The sequence below is a fragment of the Pristis pectinata genome, chromosome 22 (genome assembly GCF_009764475.1).
Source record: "Pristis pectinata isolate sPriPec2 chromosome 22, sPriPec2.1.pri, whole genome shotgun sequence".
In the NCBI taxonomy this organism is placed as follows: Eukaryota; Metazoa; Chordata; class Chondrichthyes; order Rhinopristiformes; family Pristidae; genus Pristis; species Pristis pectinata.
In genome coordinates this window covers 28,483,210-28,498,103 of record NC_067426.1, presented here as the reverse complement: position 1 = coordinate 28,498,103, position 14,894 = coordinate 28,483,210, and the positions used below count along the sequence as shown (strand labels likewise).

The 14,894-nt window shown below is 40.4% G+C and overlaps 1 protein-coding gene across 1 annotated transcript in view; it reads right to left on the bottom strand.

Annotated features, from left to right (window-relative positions):
- LOC127581567 (glutamate receptor ionotropic, kainate 3-like) overlaps nucleotides 1–14,894 on the bottom strand; it is a 429,084-nt gene that overhangs the window by 250,437 nt on the left and 163,753 nt on the right. Inside the window, 1 exon segment of the mRNA XM_052036033.1 lies at nucleotides 2,933–3,106. Within this exon segment, the coding sequence (XP_051891993.1) occupies nucleotides 2,933–3,106 (174 nt within the window).

Sequence of the window (14,894 nt, the reverse complement as noted above, 5' to 3'; positions counted from 1 at the left end):
TTTCATTCTGGCTGGCTTGAGTTGTCACCAAGTACAACCTTGTCTAGCAGTTGTCATTTTGCAGTTGCGGGACCTTACTGTGCATAAAGTGGTTACTGGATTTTAATCATCACTACAGGGAAACACTTCTGGTAAATGTGCTTCATTAACTGTAAAATGCTTTCGGAGATACTGAGTATGTGATAAACAGAATATAAGTGGAGTTCTATTTCAACGAACAGTATGTGAACGGAATTATAGATTTATGTTAACTAAATTAATCAAATGTTGGGCTTTATGAGTTTTTTTGGTGTTTTCAGGACACACAGATTTTGTTTTCTTTTTTTGTTACTTGAGAAAAACCGGATACAAGAGTGCTCGACCCTGTAGACGGACTGCTTTCTTCCACAGTCTGAGTCGGCAGTTTAGGTCACCTATTGCTTTTCTGAGTTCACAAGTAGTTTGAGAAGCCTCCTTCCTCAAAACACATGGCCTGTCATATAATGGAGAATGAAGGCCAGCAAGTCTGAAAACCCCTGAGTTGCGTGGTTCAGCAACATAGCTTCGACACTTCAACATTTCAGAAACAAACTTATAGGAAGCAGCAACTACAGCCAATAAAAGCAGGGAAACTTCTTCAGAACATGAAATGAATGCAGGATTTTCACATATAAACGATGTGTCTAAGATCAATTTCATTCATGAATGGCAGCTTGAGTGACAGAGGAATTATCCAATCAACTCCACAGCCTATCTGGCACTTGCATTGTCACCACATGCAGCTTTCAAAAAAGCTCTTGCAGAACATTGCAGCACCTTGTTTTTTTCTGCCATTCAAGGGATCAATTTCCATGATATTGTTAATCTCCATGAAAATAGTTGGGAATTGCTTTACCAGTTTTATCCCTACTTTGAGATCCAGCACGAATTCAAGGGATTGATGGATGATTGTGACATGTGTGGGGAGGAAGGCTTGTAATAAAACATTGACTAACATGCAGCATTTCTGATCCTTGTAAATGGAAGTATAAATGATATTGCTTGCCTTTTAAACCTGAGTACATTACTGAAGAACACAGATTAGAGAATAGGATAAAATTAGCCTCAAGAATATTTATCCAATTAAACTTGCCCTTGTGATGCTACAAACGTTGAACGTGGGTAGAAAAAGAAACTATTCTGGAGAAGTTGGGTACCAAATTTAGACATGAAGGACGACTATCTTTTCCCAATCTGCCAATTAAGCCATTACGTTGTACCAGTTTGTGAGAATGAATTGTTAATATGAATAGTATAGAAGCAAATTGAGGAGGGGAAGACCAGGGAAGAAATCAAAGGGATGGGTGGAATAGTATGTTATATATATTATAGAAACAGGGGCACAGTTAGTAGAGTCATTACCTCACAACACCAGAGACCTGGGTTCAATCCTGACCTTTGGTGCTGTCTGTGTGAAGCTTGCAGCAAGGGTTTCCTTTGGGCTCTCTGGTTTCCTCCCACATCCCGACAATATGTGGATTGGTAAGTTAATCAGCCAATGTGAATTGCCCCGAGTGCGTAAGTGAGAGGTAGAATGTCAGGGGTTGTTGAAGAGAATGTAGGAAGAATAAAAATGGAATTAGTGTAAGATTAGTGTAAATGGGTGGGTGATGGTCGGTAAGAACTCATTGGGCTGAAGAGCCTGTTTCTGTGCTGTATCTCTCTATGACTCTAAAACATACCATTCCACTCAACTCTTTAACTTTTTATGTTATAACACAGGAGGCCATTTGTCCCATCAAGTCTAGATCAGTTCTCAGAGCAATCATATCAATCCCATTCCCCCACCTTTCCCTGTGACCTCTTCCCTCCCAGATGCCCATCAACTACCCCTGCCCCCCGCACCACCCCTCGATTCTCCTGCCACAATGGGGACAATTTAGAGTGGCCGATTAACTTAACAACCAGCATGTCTTTGGGATGTGGGAGGAAGCCTGGGAAAACAAACAAAGGAGAATGTGCAAACCCCACACAGACAGGTCAGGATTGAACCCAGCTCACTGGAGCTGTCAGGCAGCAGCACTAATAAGTGTGTCACTGTGCCAGTAATAAGTTTGCATATTTGCCCTACATTAATCTTCCTGTGCCCATCATTGCTTCTTTTTACCCTCTATACTCTTTTCTTTTAGAAAAAATCTTTCTCTTTTATTGCTTTGATGACCTTTTTTTCTCTCGCTACTTCCCTTTGCATTATTTTGCCCTCAGCTGCTTCCATTCAGCTGTTGGGAAAATCTTTGGTGTGAAGTTAGGAAAATAACGCAATCACACAATTGACATTGTGGACAATGAAGCCGGAAAGCTCTTGTGATGCTACAAATTTGTAGCATCATAAGGGCAATGACCCATCAAAGGAGCCATAGAAACTATTGCAGCCCAACAGTAACCCCAGCAACAGCAGGAGGCTCTCCCAATGGCTTTCCCCTCAAATAACCAACAGAAGAAAGTGAGAGGTTTTGTTTAGCCTGAAGGTTGAATGGATAGGTATTCTAATTTATTTGCATGAATTTTCTTTTCATGGAAACAGTTAAATAGAAGATTTGAGGAATAATTTCAGAAGTGTTTTTGATTCTGTTTTCATATGCAAATATTGGTACCTATCTGTGAGCAGTTGATAACTTTTTAGCAAATAACTCTGTACTTTAGATACATGTTGGTCCCACTCCAGACAGTAGACCTTTAACCTTAAGTTGGATCTTATTTCAGTGAGACTAATCATTTGTTCTACAGTGAGGAGGGTTTAAATATCAGCAATCCGAAAGAGGCAACTAGATCATTATCCTGGAAGAATTCCCCATCAAAATTAAATTAAAGAGATATATAATTAGATTTTATTATTATAATGAAACCACAAAAAGGATCCCTGTCCATGAATCTTTAAAATGTGCATGCTGCATGATTTGGAAGTCTATCGTACCGTCATAATTCCATCGAGTAAGCCAGAATCTGCACTGGGAGGCGCTTGGAGTCGTTCCATGGACCACTTTTCAATGATTGAAGCAACATGCAGGTTTTCTGTGTTTAAAATTCGGAATCCTGTCATGTTTACCCCACAGTAGCGATAGGAATCTAAGTCGAGGGCGAAGAGATCCTGTGAAAGAGAGAGGAAGTCCCGTGTTGAGACATTTCACACGCTGAATGTTATGAATAGCCACACTGTCTCTTTTGTTCCCAGTGCAGCCGCCTTCAATCAAAGGCATACTCAAGTGCTTTGCTGCTCGACATTCTTTCAGCTGCAATGATCAATATTGTCTGCTGTGTAAGACCCTCCAGAGCTAAGCCCCAACCACTGTAAGAATCTGCTCCGCACTGTGACATCTCAGTTGTAAAAACAAATAGGTTTGAATTGGGTTATAATTAATTACAAGAATTCTGAACTTCAATCGTGTCTATTAATAAAACTGCCATGGTAACTGAGGACTTGACATTTGCATAGTCAAAGTGCTGGAAATGCTGTGCCAAGAGCTGAGAAGTTTCTTTCATAAGTTGTTTAATTTCCTTTCAATTGCTCTGCCTTTGATGTGAGTTCCATGAACACAAAAAATTTTAGGTAGAAGTTTCTGACTGTAAACTCCATCAGAAGAAGCTGAGAAACAGGAGAAGCAGGCCAGCTGACCCTTCATGACTGCTTTGTCATTGAATAAAATCACAATTGATCTTTGCTTCAGCATCACTTTCCTGCACCAACTCCATAATTTCTTGATTTGCTTAATATCCAGAAATCTATAGGTCTCTGTCAGAATCAACTCCCCGTAAGAATTAATTGTGCTTTAATGTGGTCATCTCTCATTTTCCTAAACTCTAGAGATTGTAGTCACAATCTGCTTAATCTCTCCTCAAAGGACAAACTCCCCCATCACAGAAATGAAAAGCAAAGAACTGCAGATGTTGGAAATCTGAAATAAAAGCAAAAAAATGCTGGAAATACTCAACTGGTTAGGCAACATTTAGAGAGAGAACAACAAGAGTAAATGTTTCAGATCGATGTCCTTTCAGCTTTCTAGTGGAAAGGTCATCAACCTGAAATGTTATCCTTGTTTCTCTATCCACAGATGCTATGTGACTTGTTGAGTATTTCCACCATTTTCTGTTTTCATATCAATTTGGTGAAACGTCATTCCACACCCTCTACTGTAAATGTATCCTCTGTTAGAGAGGGAGACCAAACCTGTGCACAGTATTCCTGCTGTGGGCTCACCAGGGCCACATGTAATTCCCGTAAGACATCTTTACTTTTGTACTCAAGATCCTAATGCCAGCATACCACTTACCCTCCCAAATGCTTGCTCAAGCTCCAGGTTAACTTAAATATCCTTGTTTATTAAAGTTCATCTGAACACAAGCAATTTTCAATTGTTTACCGTTCAAAAATTGTTCAGTGTTTTCCTTTTTTTTTTGCCAAAGTGGATGACCTCACATTTGCCCACATGATGCTTCATCTGCCATTCACTTAGCTGGTTTATATCCCCAGGAACCTCTCTGCTTCCTCCTCATAATCCACACTGTCACCCAACATTGCACTATCAGCAAACCCAGATATTTTTCATTTGGCCAGTCCCGGTTTTAATGAACCAGTGGAGACCAGCAGCCGTTAGAGTTCTGCTGATCAACAAGGTTGAGGTCTGAGCTCCCCAAATGGGCATTTAAGTCTTAAATGGCTGGCAAATGTTTGGGAAAGTAGGAAGTTTGTGGAAATTTTCAAAGGATTAGAATGACTGCAAACCTGAAATAAAAGCTTAATTTCTCTGAATTCATTAGCATGCAAAATTAAAGAAAGGTAGAGAAATAAAACTGATGAGACAAACAGTGTGAACATCTATTTTTCTTTTTTGTTTCCTTTATCCACCAATTTTCTCTTTTCCTCCTTTTATTCTGCAGGTGATCACACTTACCATGATACAGCTTTGCAAACACATGTCACCCTTTTGGATCACAATAGTGTTCCTTTGGAATGAGGCCAAGCTGTCAGATGTGACCACACAATTTGGGGTTGTGGCAGCAGACTATTTCTGGACTACTTCAGTGTCACCCCAAGTGCTCCTACTCAACACTGAGTGGTTATGGACCAGGTATTCCCAGGTCTCAATGGAGATGGTGCATTTTTTCCAAGGAGTCTTTGAACACATCCTTGAACCTTTTCCTCCATTCAATTCATAATCTCTTCCTGTGACAGAGATTGGAAATAGAGTATCCTTTTTGAGAGTTTGGTGGCAGGCATATGAACAACATGGCCCGCTCAATGGAGATAACTGAGTCCAACTAGAGCCCCAAAGTTGGGGACATTGGCCTAGGACAGGACGCTGACATTACTTCACTAACCTTCCAAGTGGATTTGGAGGATTTTCCAAATTCAGTATTACTGATATTTTTCCAGTGTCTTGAGATGCCTGCTGTCAGTAGTCCAGGTCTCAGAAGCATATTGGAGGGCAGGGGTCACTGCTCCCTGGTAGACCTCAAGTTTTTTGCCTGGTCTGAGTCTTGATCTTCAAACTACCCTTTACCCCAATTGACTAAAGGCTGTGCTGATGCATGAGAAACAAACGACTGCAGATGCTGGAATCTAGATGAAAAACACAATGATGTTGGAGGAACTCAGCAGGCCAGGCAGCATCCATGGAGAAAAGCAGACGGTCAACGTTTCGGGTCAGGACCCTTCTTCAGGACTGAAGATAGGAAAAAGGGGAAGCCCGATATATAGGAGGGAAAAGCAGAGCAGTGATAGGTGAACAAAAGAGGGGAGGCGGGGTGGGCACAGGATGGTGATAGGTAGATGCAGGTAAGCGATAGTGATAGGCAGGTGCGGGGGAGGAGGGGAGAGCAGATCCACCGGGAGATGGGTCAAGGGTAAGAAGAGAGAGGAGAAAAAGGCATGGAAAGGGAAGAAGAGAAGAAGTATGGTGGGGGGTGGGGGTTGTAGGGATTACCTGACGTAGGAGAATTCAATATTCATGCTATTAGGCTGCAAGGTTCCAAGACAGAAAATGAGGTGCTGTTCCTCCAATTTGCGCTTGGAATTCTCCTGGCAGTGGAGGAGGCCAAGGACTGTCATATCAGTGATAGTGTGGGAAGGGGAGTTGAAGTGACTAGCAATGGGAAAGATGCAGGTCGCAGTTATGGACAGAGCACAAGAGTTCTGCGAAACGGTCACCTAGTCTACTGCATAACAGTGCTGATGCATAAAAGTTGGTGGTGAATTTCATAATTGATGTTTGCCTTCTTTGAGGGTGGTTTCCAAGATGTAATAATTGGTCCACATTTTCCTGGGTCTTTTCATAAACATTTGTGGCCAGAAGGCCATGAGGACAACTGATAGAGAACCTTTGTCTTGCAGATGTTACGTGTAAGGCCTATCTCTTCATACTGTTGACCAAACATGTTGATGATGGCTTGGAGCTTGGCCTCTGAATGCACACAAACACAAGTATCATCTGCACACTTTAGCTGCGCTTACTGAGGTTTGGGTGACCCAAGAGTGTTGTCACTTACATTAGCCAGCCACTTATTACATGGGAGATTAAGGACAGGCATTAAATCATGGAAACAAACCAAAATTTATGACACAGAGGGAGCACATCGTGTCAATGCTGGTTGATAAAGAGCTACTCAAACGAATCCCACCTTCCAGCACCAGGTTAATACCCTGCAGATCATAGCTCTTCAGACACACTTCAACATTTTTTTTAACATTTACCTACAAAATGATGCTCACTTACAATGATTAAGTAAAACAAAATCCAGATCCTGTACATACATATGCACTACCAACAAAAGTTCAGGGCTATTTCTGACAACCTACCACTCAGTTTGAGGCCACACAACTCCGCAAACTCTAGTGTTCTAACTTGGAAACCTTCTTGTTTGAACGGCAATCTCCTTGCTTAATCCGTTGACACATTATTGGTGTCTTCACTCACTGCTATTAATTTAAATTCGCAGCAATTTCTTGTAGCTAAATTCCTTTGCCTCAGTGTTCAAAACCGCAGAGTTGATCAGCAGAGGCAGGCAGACTAACAGAACTGAAATGACCAAATTTTGCTAAATCATAAGTTATTGTGGTATTTTCTTTCTACTTTGACTCTTCTTCATTGACACTTTTCATTCTCTGTGACTCATGCTCTTAAAGAGCACCAGAAGGAATTGATGAATTTTGTCATTAATATGGGATGTTGAGATAGATAAGTTATTTACTGGTGTTACATAAGCTAAGATGTAAGACAATTATTGGCTTGTGAGTTGTCCTTCGTATCAACTATGTCTGTTTCTCTGTGCCCCATTTAAACTAGTGTGGTGAAATGAAAGATAACATGCATTCTTAATGTTGAGGATAACTTGTAAATCACTGGGCTACACTTTTTTTAAAAAAATCAGCAACTGTGCAAAACAGTAATATTATACTTCAATATATCACAACAAATAATATTAAACTAGTATTATTACGATAGCAAAATTTCAAAATACTGCACATTCAAACATTACATATCAAACACCTTAAAAGACGCTGTAACTAACTAATTTCAATTTATTTTCTTTCATTTTCATCCCTTACTCTCATCACAAATAAACTTTTTTCTACTCTTGTACTCCTGTCTAAGTTTCCCTGTATTCATCTTAATGGTTCCTTGCAACTAAGTTACATGTCATGAAATGTGCAGGAAAGTGATTGGAAAGTGTGTTCTGGTTCCACCGACTGTGACCTTTTACCACTTGGATAAGAGGATGGAGTTGAGTGGATCACAAAGCTCATCCAATATGTTTGCTCAAACCCTCACCAATCCATGTTTCCATGTGATGATCATTTAATGGATGATTTATCTGATGCTGTAAACGCAAACAAATGGCAGAACAGTTAAGCTTTAATAAAACAAAGAACAGTTTTCGTAATTAAGTACCCCTCCAAGGCTGCCGTGTTTTCAGATACGATCTTGCTTGCTTCATTCTAATAGTTGAATGTATCATGAAATATTAAGTTATCATGTATATCTTTCAACTTTACGATGTATAGCATCCTTTTTTATGTACTAATGCTCTTATTGAAAACCAACAGAACATTTCTACAGCTGTTGCATATTAGAACAGATGTGAGTCTTTTGCTTCACGATGTAACAAATCCCCAGTTGGGTTGTTTACTGGGAGGATGTTACATAAAGACAATCAACGGGGCCACATGCCGTTGCGAAACGTACAAAATGGTTATATGTGTCATTGGTAGCCCTGTGGAAATATTATTAAAATCTTTTAGGCTACTCAGTGATGCACTTAAATCCAGCTCAGCTGAAGCAGGAACTGGACAATCATGCATAATTTTCTCAAATGAAAAATGATTTGAGATCCTTTTAAACAACTTTGCTCCCAAATGCAGACATTGTCAATGGCTCAAAGTGTTAATCATTTTAATTATGTACTTAATTAATCCCTCAACATTTGAAAGGCAAGATGGATAAAATAAAAAAAAATATATTCCCTATGTGTTGATTTATTCCCATTAAGTGAGAAGGGCTCTGAACTGAAAATGGTGACATTTTGTATTAAGAAAAAGTATTTTTTACAAAACAATGATGGAAATGAGATAACAGAGATACAAGAGGAGAATTTGGAAACTTTCTTTTGAACTAACAGTACAAAGCAATAATTTTGACATCAATGATTAGAGCTCAAGTCCCTGCTCTCTAAACGTGTAGATTGTTGAATGAAGGTGAAAAGAGTTCAGCAGAGGCTTGAGCTTCTGTGTAATCATGGGACAGGAAAGGATGGGAAAGCAGAGTGGAAAAATAATGAAAGCCAAATGCTGGCAATAAACTCACAGATGGGAGAGGCATGGCAAGGCTAACATCCCATTTCAGGGTTTACTAAGTCATCAAGTTTTACTTAGGGTGTCTCCTAAATCATGTGATCTTATTAGAATAATTCCTTGCAATTGCTCCCAGGTATTTGATTGTAAAGTAAGAGCCAACCGAGTCTCTTACCTAAAACATAACAAAGAATCATTCTGGATATCTATAATATTGTGCTTATCTTACCCTCCACAGGCTACACTTCACCCAGCAGCTAATGCTATCTTTCATATTCACTATTTTATCTTCCCTATTAAACAAACTATCAAACAACAAATAAAAAAGAACATATATTTCTCCCTTAGAATTGCATCTTTTGTTGTTCTAAAAATCTGTAAATCCATGTTGTACACTTCCAGAACTGCACCGATATCTAACAAAACAAGCTCTGTAAGGGTTAAGGTGCCATGCAAAATCCACCTGCCATGCTGCCTATTCAAAGGGGAGCATTCAAAGCTGCCAGCTGGCAGCGGCATCCTAAACCAACGCCAAGCTCCTGAACACAATGCTTTGACTATCAGTGTGGGATCATTCTAAAACAGTTCGTTTAACATAAAAGTCCAATTCATTTGGACCCATGAGTCTACTTCTGTAGAACAACATTAACTAAAGCAGACAAGTAGGGGAAGCTTCATCAGCCTTGCAGCAAAAATGTAAAATAACAATCTTGGTACCATAGATATATTGTTGCTGAACTGTCACAGAATGTGAGGTAATTTGTATTTGAGCCAAATAAATCTTTTAAAAACTTAAAATATTCCACACATTCAACTAAGGAGAGGATCTTCCCATCATAAAGAAAACATTGCTCACATCCCTCACAGAGGATTATTGTTAGTAGTTTACATCTTTTTGTACTTAATATTTTTATCTTAATGCATTATCAAAGGTAGACAATTTATGATAACTTTATCTAAGGAAGTGACTGGGTGGAACTATAATACAGGGTGCACACACACACACACACACACACACACACACACACACACACACACACACACACACACACACACACACACACACACACACACACACACACACAACAACTCAAATGAAAATACCCAACCAAGATCTCTAAAACAGAGCAGGAAAATTTAGTAAAAAAGGTCAATAAAGTCAATCAATTTTATGACATCCAAAAGGATGATGTTTGAAAGAGGAATCACCATCAATGTTTCGTATCTAGAGTTAATGGGCTACAAACTAGAGGCGGATAATTAGAAACCTAGAATCTACCAATGATTGGATCACATGCAATTAACAAGTTGAGGGACAGGAATAGCTTCCCAAACCAAGAATGTTTTGTGTTTTGTTTCTGAACGTCAAGACTGGATTAGTGATTCAATCACATTGGGAGAACAGAGAGTTTTCTTGAATGGGTTCAAAAATGTTAGACTAAGAATGTGAAATATAGGTTAATGGCAGGACTCTCAGCAGTGCGAAGGAACAGAGGGATCTTGGGGTCCATGTCCATAGATCCCTCAAGATTGCTGCGCAGGTCAATAGGGTTGTTAAGAAGGCTTATGGTTTGTTGGCCTTCATTAGTCGGGGTACTGAGTTCAAGAGCAGCGAGGTGATGCTGCAGCTCTACAGAACTCTGGTTAGACCACATGGAGTATTGTGTTCAGTTCTGGTCGCCTCATTATAGGAAAGATGTGGAAGCTATTGAAAGGGTGCAGACGAGATTTACCAGGATGCTGCCTGGATTGGAGAGCATGTCTTATGAGGATAGGTTGAGCGAGCCAGGGCTTTTCTCTTTGGAGACAAGGAGGATGAGAGGTGACTTGATAGAGGTGTACAAGATGATAAGAGGCATAGATCAAGTGGACAGTCAGAGACTTTTTCCCAGGGTGACAATGGCTAACACAAGGGGGCATAATTTTAAGGTGATTGGAGGAAGATATAATGGAGATGTCAGAGAAAAGTTTTTTTTACACAGAGAGTGGTGGGTGCATGGAATGCAGTGCCGGCAGAGGTTGTGGGGGCAGATACATTAGGGATATATAAGGGACTTTTAGATAGACACATGAACAATAAAGAAATGGAGGGCTATGTGGGAGGGAAGGGTTAGATAGATATTAGAGAAGGATAAAATGTCGGCACAACATCGTGGGCCAAAGGGCCTGTACTGTGCTGTAATGTTTGATGTTCTATCCTATATATATGTACTTGTGAGAAAAATATTTACACAATAGGGACTTACAGAATCTGTCATCTGATGAAACACACATGAATGGTGTCTACCATGGCTTGTACAACGTAGAACAGATTGGAATTGCTCTTTCTAATGAATTTTTATCCTGTTATTGGCAATTTTAGACATGGAGATATCACAAAGTCTTGGAACATATGCCTTGTAACGTAAGGTGGGTTTCAGATGGCTGTTTGCTATATGTAGAAAACAATCACGTTTTTAGGCAGTGTGGGGAAAGTGCAGTTTGACAGAACTTTGTGATCAAAGCAAGGTTAACCAGGTCACCTCTGGCAAATAAACACATGGAAAATTTTCTTGGTTTATTTTTTTACAGAAATTATGCTATCAGGTCAGTTGGAATGAACTTGTAGTCTTGCAGTTGCATCACACGATGAAACCTGTTATACTCTCGTCTCATTTTCAGTTCTGAGCAGGTGGTAGACTTTAATAGACTTCATTTTGCAGTTGATACCCTGGCAGAAACTATGCCCAGCTATTCCAAGGACATATCTCAGATCCTTAATGGAGCGAGAATATGATTTCCCCACATCTAATCATATTCACAAAGAGAAAAAAATGTTTAAACTAATAACAAACACAATGAACTGCATATAAAAAGTAAAATCTAAACTAAATGTTTTGTCAGTGGCCCACATCAGTGAAATGAAACAATGCCTTGTGAGTACCGAACATCTTTTGTAACTTGCTTGTGGTCAACTGCCAAACATTATAGACTCATAGAGTAAAACAGCACGGAAACAGGCTGTTGTGCCCAACTCATCCGTGCCAACGAAGATGTTGATCTGAGCTAGTCCTATTTGCCTGTGATTGGCCCACATCCCTCTAAATCTTTCCAATCTATGTACCTGTCCAAATGTCTTTTAAAAATTGTAATTGTACCCACCTCTGCCACTTCTTCTGGCAGCTCGTTCCATCTACCCACCACCCTCTGTGTGAAAAACTTGCCTCTTAGGTCTCCTTTAAATCTTTCCCCTCTCACCTTAAACCTATGCCCTCTAGTTTTAGACTTCCCTACCATGAAAAGAAACTGTGAAAATCTATCCTAACTATACCCTCATAATTTTCTATAAGATCATCCCTCAGCCTCCTTTGCTCCCAGCCTATCCAGTGTCTCCTCATAACTCAAGCCCTCCAGTCACAGCAACATCCTTGTGAATTTTTTCTGCACCCTTACTAGCTTAATCACATCCTTCCTAAAGTATGGTGACCAGAACTGCATACAATATTCCAGATGTGGTCTCAACAATGTCTTGTACAGTTGTAACATAATGTCCCAGCTCTTGTACTCAATGCCCCATCCAATGAGGGCAAGCGTGCCTTCTTCACCATCTTGTTTACCTATGTTGTCGCTTTCAGGAAATTATGTACTTGTACCCTTAGGTCTCTGTGTTCTACAAACTTCCCAGGGCCCTCTCATTCACTGTATATGTTCTGTCCTGGTTTAACTTCTGAAAATGCAACAACTTACACTTGTTCGAGTTAAATTCCATCTGCCATTCCTTGGCCCACTTTCCCGATTGATCTAGATCCTGTTGTAGCTGTAGACAGCCTTATTCACTGCCCACCGAATCACCAATTTTGGGGTCATCCGCAATCTTACTAATCAGGCCACCTACATTCTCATCCACATTGTTAATATATATAACAAACAACAGTGGACCCATCACTGATCCTTACAATACACCACTAGTCACAGGTCTCCAATCTGCAAAACAATCTTCCACTACCACCCTGTCTCCTTCCACCAAGCCAATTTTGTTTCCAATTGACTAGTTCACCCTGGATCCTATATGACCTAACCTTCCTGACTAGCTTACCATGTGGGACCTTGTCTAAAGCCTTGCTAAAGTCCATGTAGACAATATCTCCCACCCTGCTCTCATCAATCCTCTTGGTTACCTCTTCAAAAAACTCAGTCAATTTCATCAGACACAATTTCCCCTGCACAAAACCATGCTGACTATCCCTAATCAGTCCTTACCTTTCCAACTGATGATAGATCCTGCCCCTCAGAATCCCCTCCAGTAATTTTATTAGTATCTGCTTCCACCACTTCACCTGATAACGTACTTCAGACACCTACCACTGTGTAAAAAACTTACCTTGCAAATCTCCTTTAAACACTCCTCCTCTTACCTTAAACCTATGCCCTCTAGTATTTGACATTTCCAACATGGGAATAAAAGCCTGACGATCTGCACTATTAATGCTTCTTATAAATTTATATCCTTCTATCAGGTTGCCCCTCAGCCTCCGATGCTCCAGAAAAAAACAATCCAAGTTTGTCCAACTTCTCCTTATAAGCTAATACCCTCTAATTCAGGCAATGTCTTGGTGAACCTCTTTTACACCCTCCCTAAAGCCTCGACATCCCTCCTGTAATGCAGCGAGAAGAACTACACACAATATTCCTACTGTGGCCAAACCAAAGTTTTATACAGGTGCAACATGACTTCCCGACTTTTATACTCAATGCTCCAACCAATAAGGGTGAGTATGTCACATGCTTTGTTTACCACCCTGTCTACTTGTGTTGCTGCTTTCAGAGAGCTGAGTACTTGTACCCCAAGATTCCTCTGTACATCAATGCTCCTAAGGAACTTGCCATTTACTGTATATTTTCCTCTTACATTTGACCTCCCGAAGTGCATCACGTCAAACCTGTCCAGACTAATCTTCATCTGCCATTTCTCTGCCCATATTTCCAATTGATCTCTACTCTGCTGTATCATTTGACAACCTTCCTCACAATCCACAACTCTGATGATTTTCGTGTCCTCTGCAAGGTTACTAATCTGCCCAGCTACATTTTTGTCCAAGCCTGAATAATTTCCTCCAGCCAGAATAACACCCCTCCACTGATGTTAGATTCTCCAGCCAATAATTTCCTGGTTTGTTTCTACTGCTCTTCTTACACAAAGGAAAAAGTATTGGCTATTCTCCAGTCCTCTGGGACCTCACCTAAGGCTAAAGAGGATACAAAGATCTCCGTTAAGCCCCCAGCAATCTCCTCTCTTGCATCTCTCAATAATCTAGGACAGATCCCATAAGATCCTGGGGATGTATCCACCTTAATGTTCTTCAAAATACGCAAAACCTCCTCCTTCTTGATACCAATATGCCATTGAGTATTAGCATACCCCTTCCTGATCTCACCATCCTCCATGTCCTTCTATCGCAAATACCGATGTGAAGTACTCATTTAGTATCTTGCCCACTTCCTCGAGCTCCAGGCATAAATTCCCTTCTTTGTCCCGGAGAGGTTTTACCCTCTCTAGCCACCCTCTTGTTTTGAATGTATGTATAAAATGCCTAGGGTTCTCCTTAATCCTACTCACCAAGAACATTTCATGGCCCCTTTTGGCCCTCCTGATTTCCTGTTTATGTTCTTTTCTGCTTCCTTTATATTCCTCAAGGACCTTGTCCAATTTCAGCTTTTTAAACCTTCCATATGCTTCCTTTCTCTTTTTGAGTAAATTCACAACATCACTTTTTATCCAGGTTCCCGAACCTTGCCAGACTTGTCTTTCTTCCTTACAGGAACACGTTGGTCCTGAATTTGAACTAGCTGGCTTTTAAACGACTCCTGCGCCAGATGTGGACTTACCCAATAACAGCTGATCCAAATGCACTCTGCCCAGCTTCTGCCAAATACATTGTAATTATCCTTTCCCCAGTTAAGCACTTTCCTCCCTGGTCCAGTCTCATCCTTATCCTTATCAATAACTATCTTAAAACTTATAGAATCCTGGTACTGTTTCTAAATTCCTCTCCCACTGACTCTCCGATCACCTGGCCAGACTTATTTCCCAACACAAGGTCCAGAAAGGCCT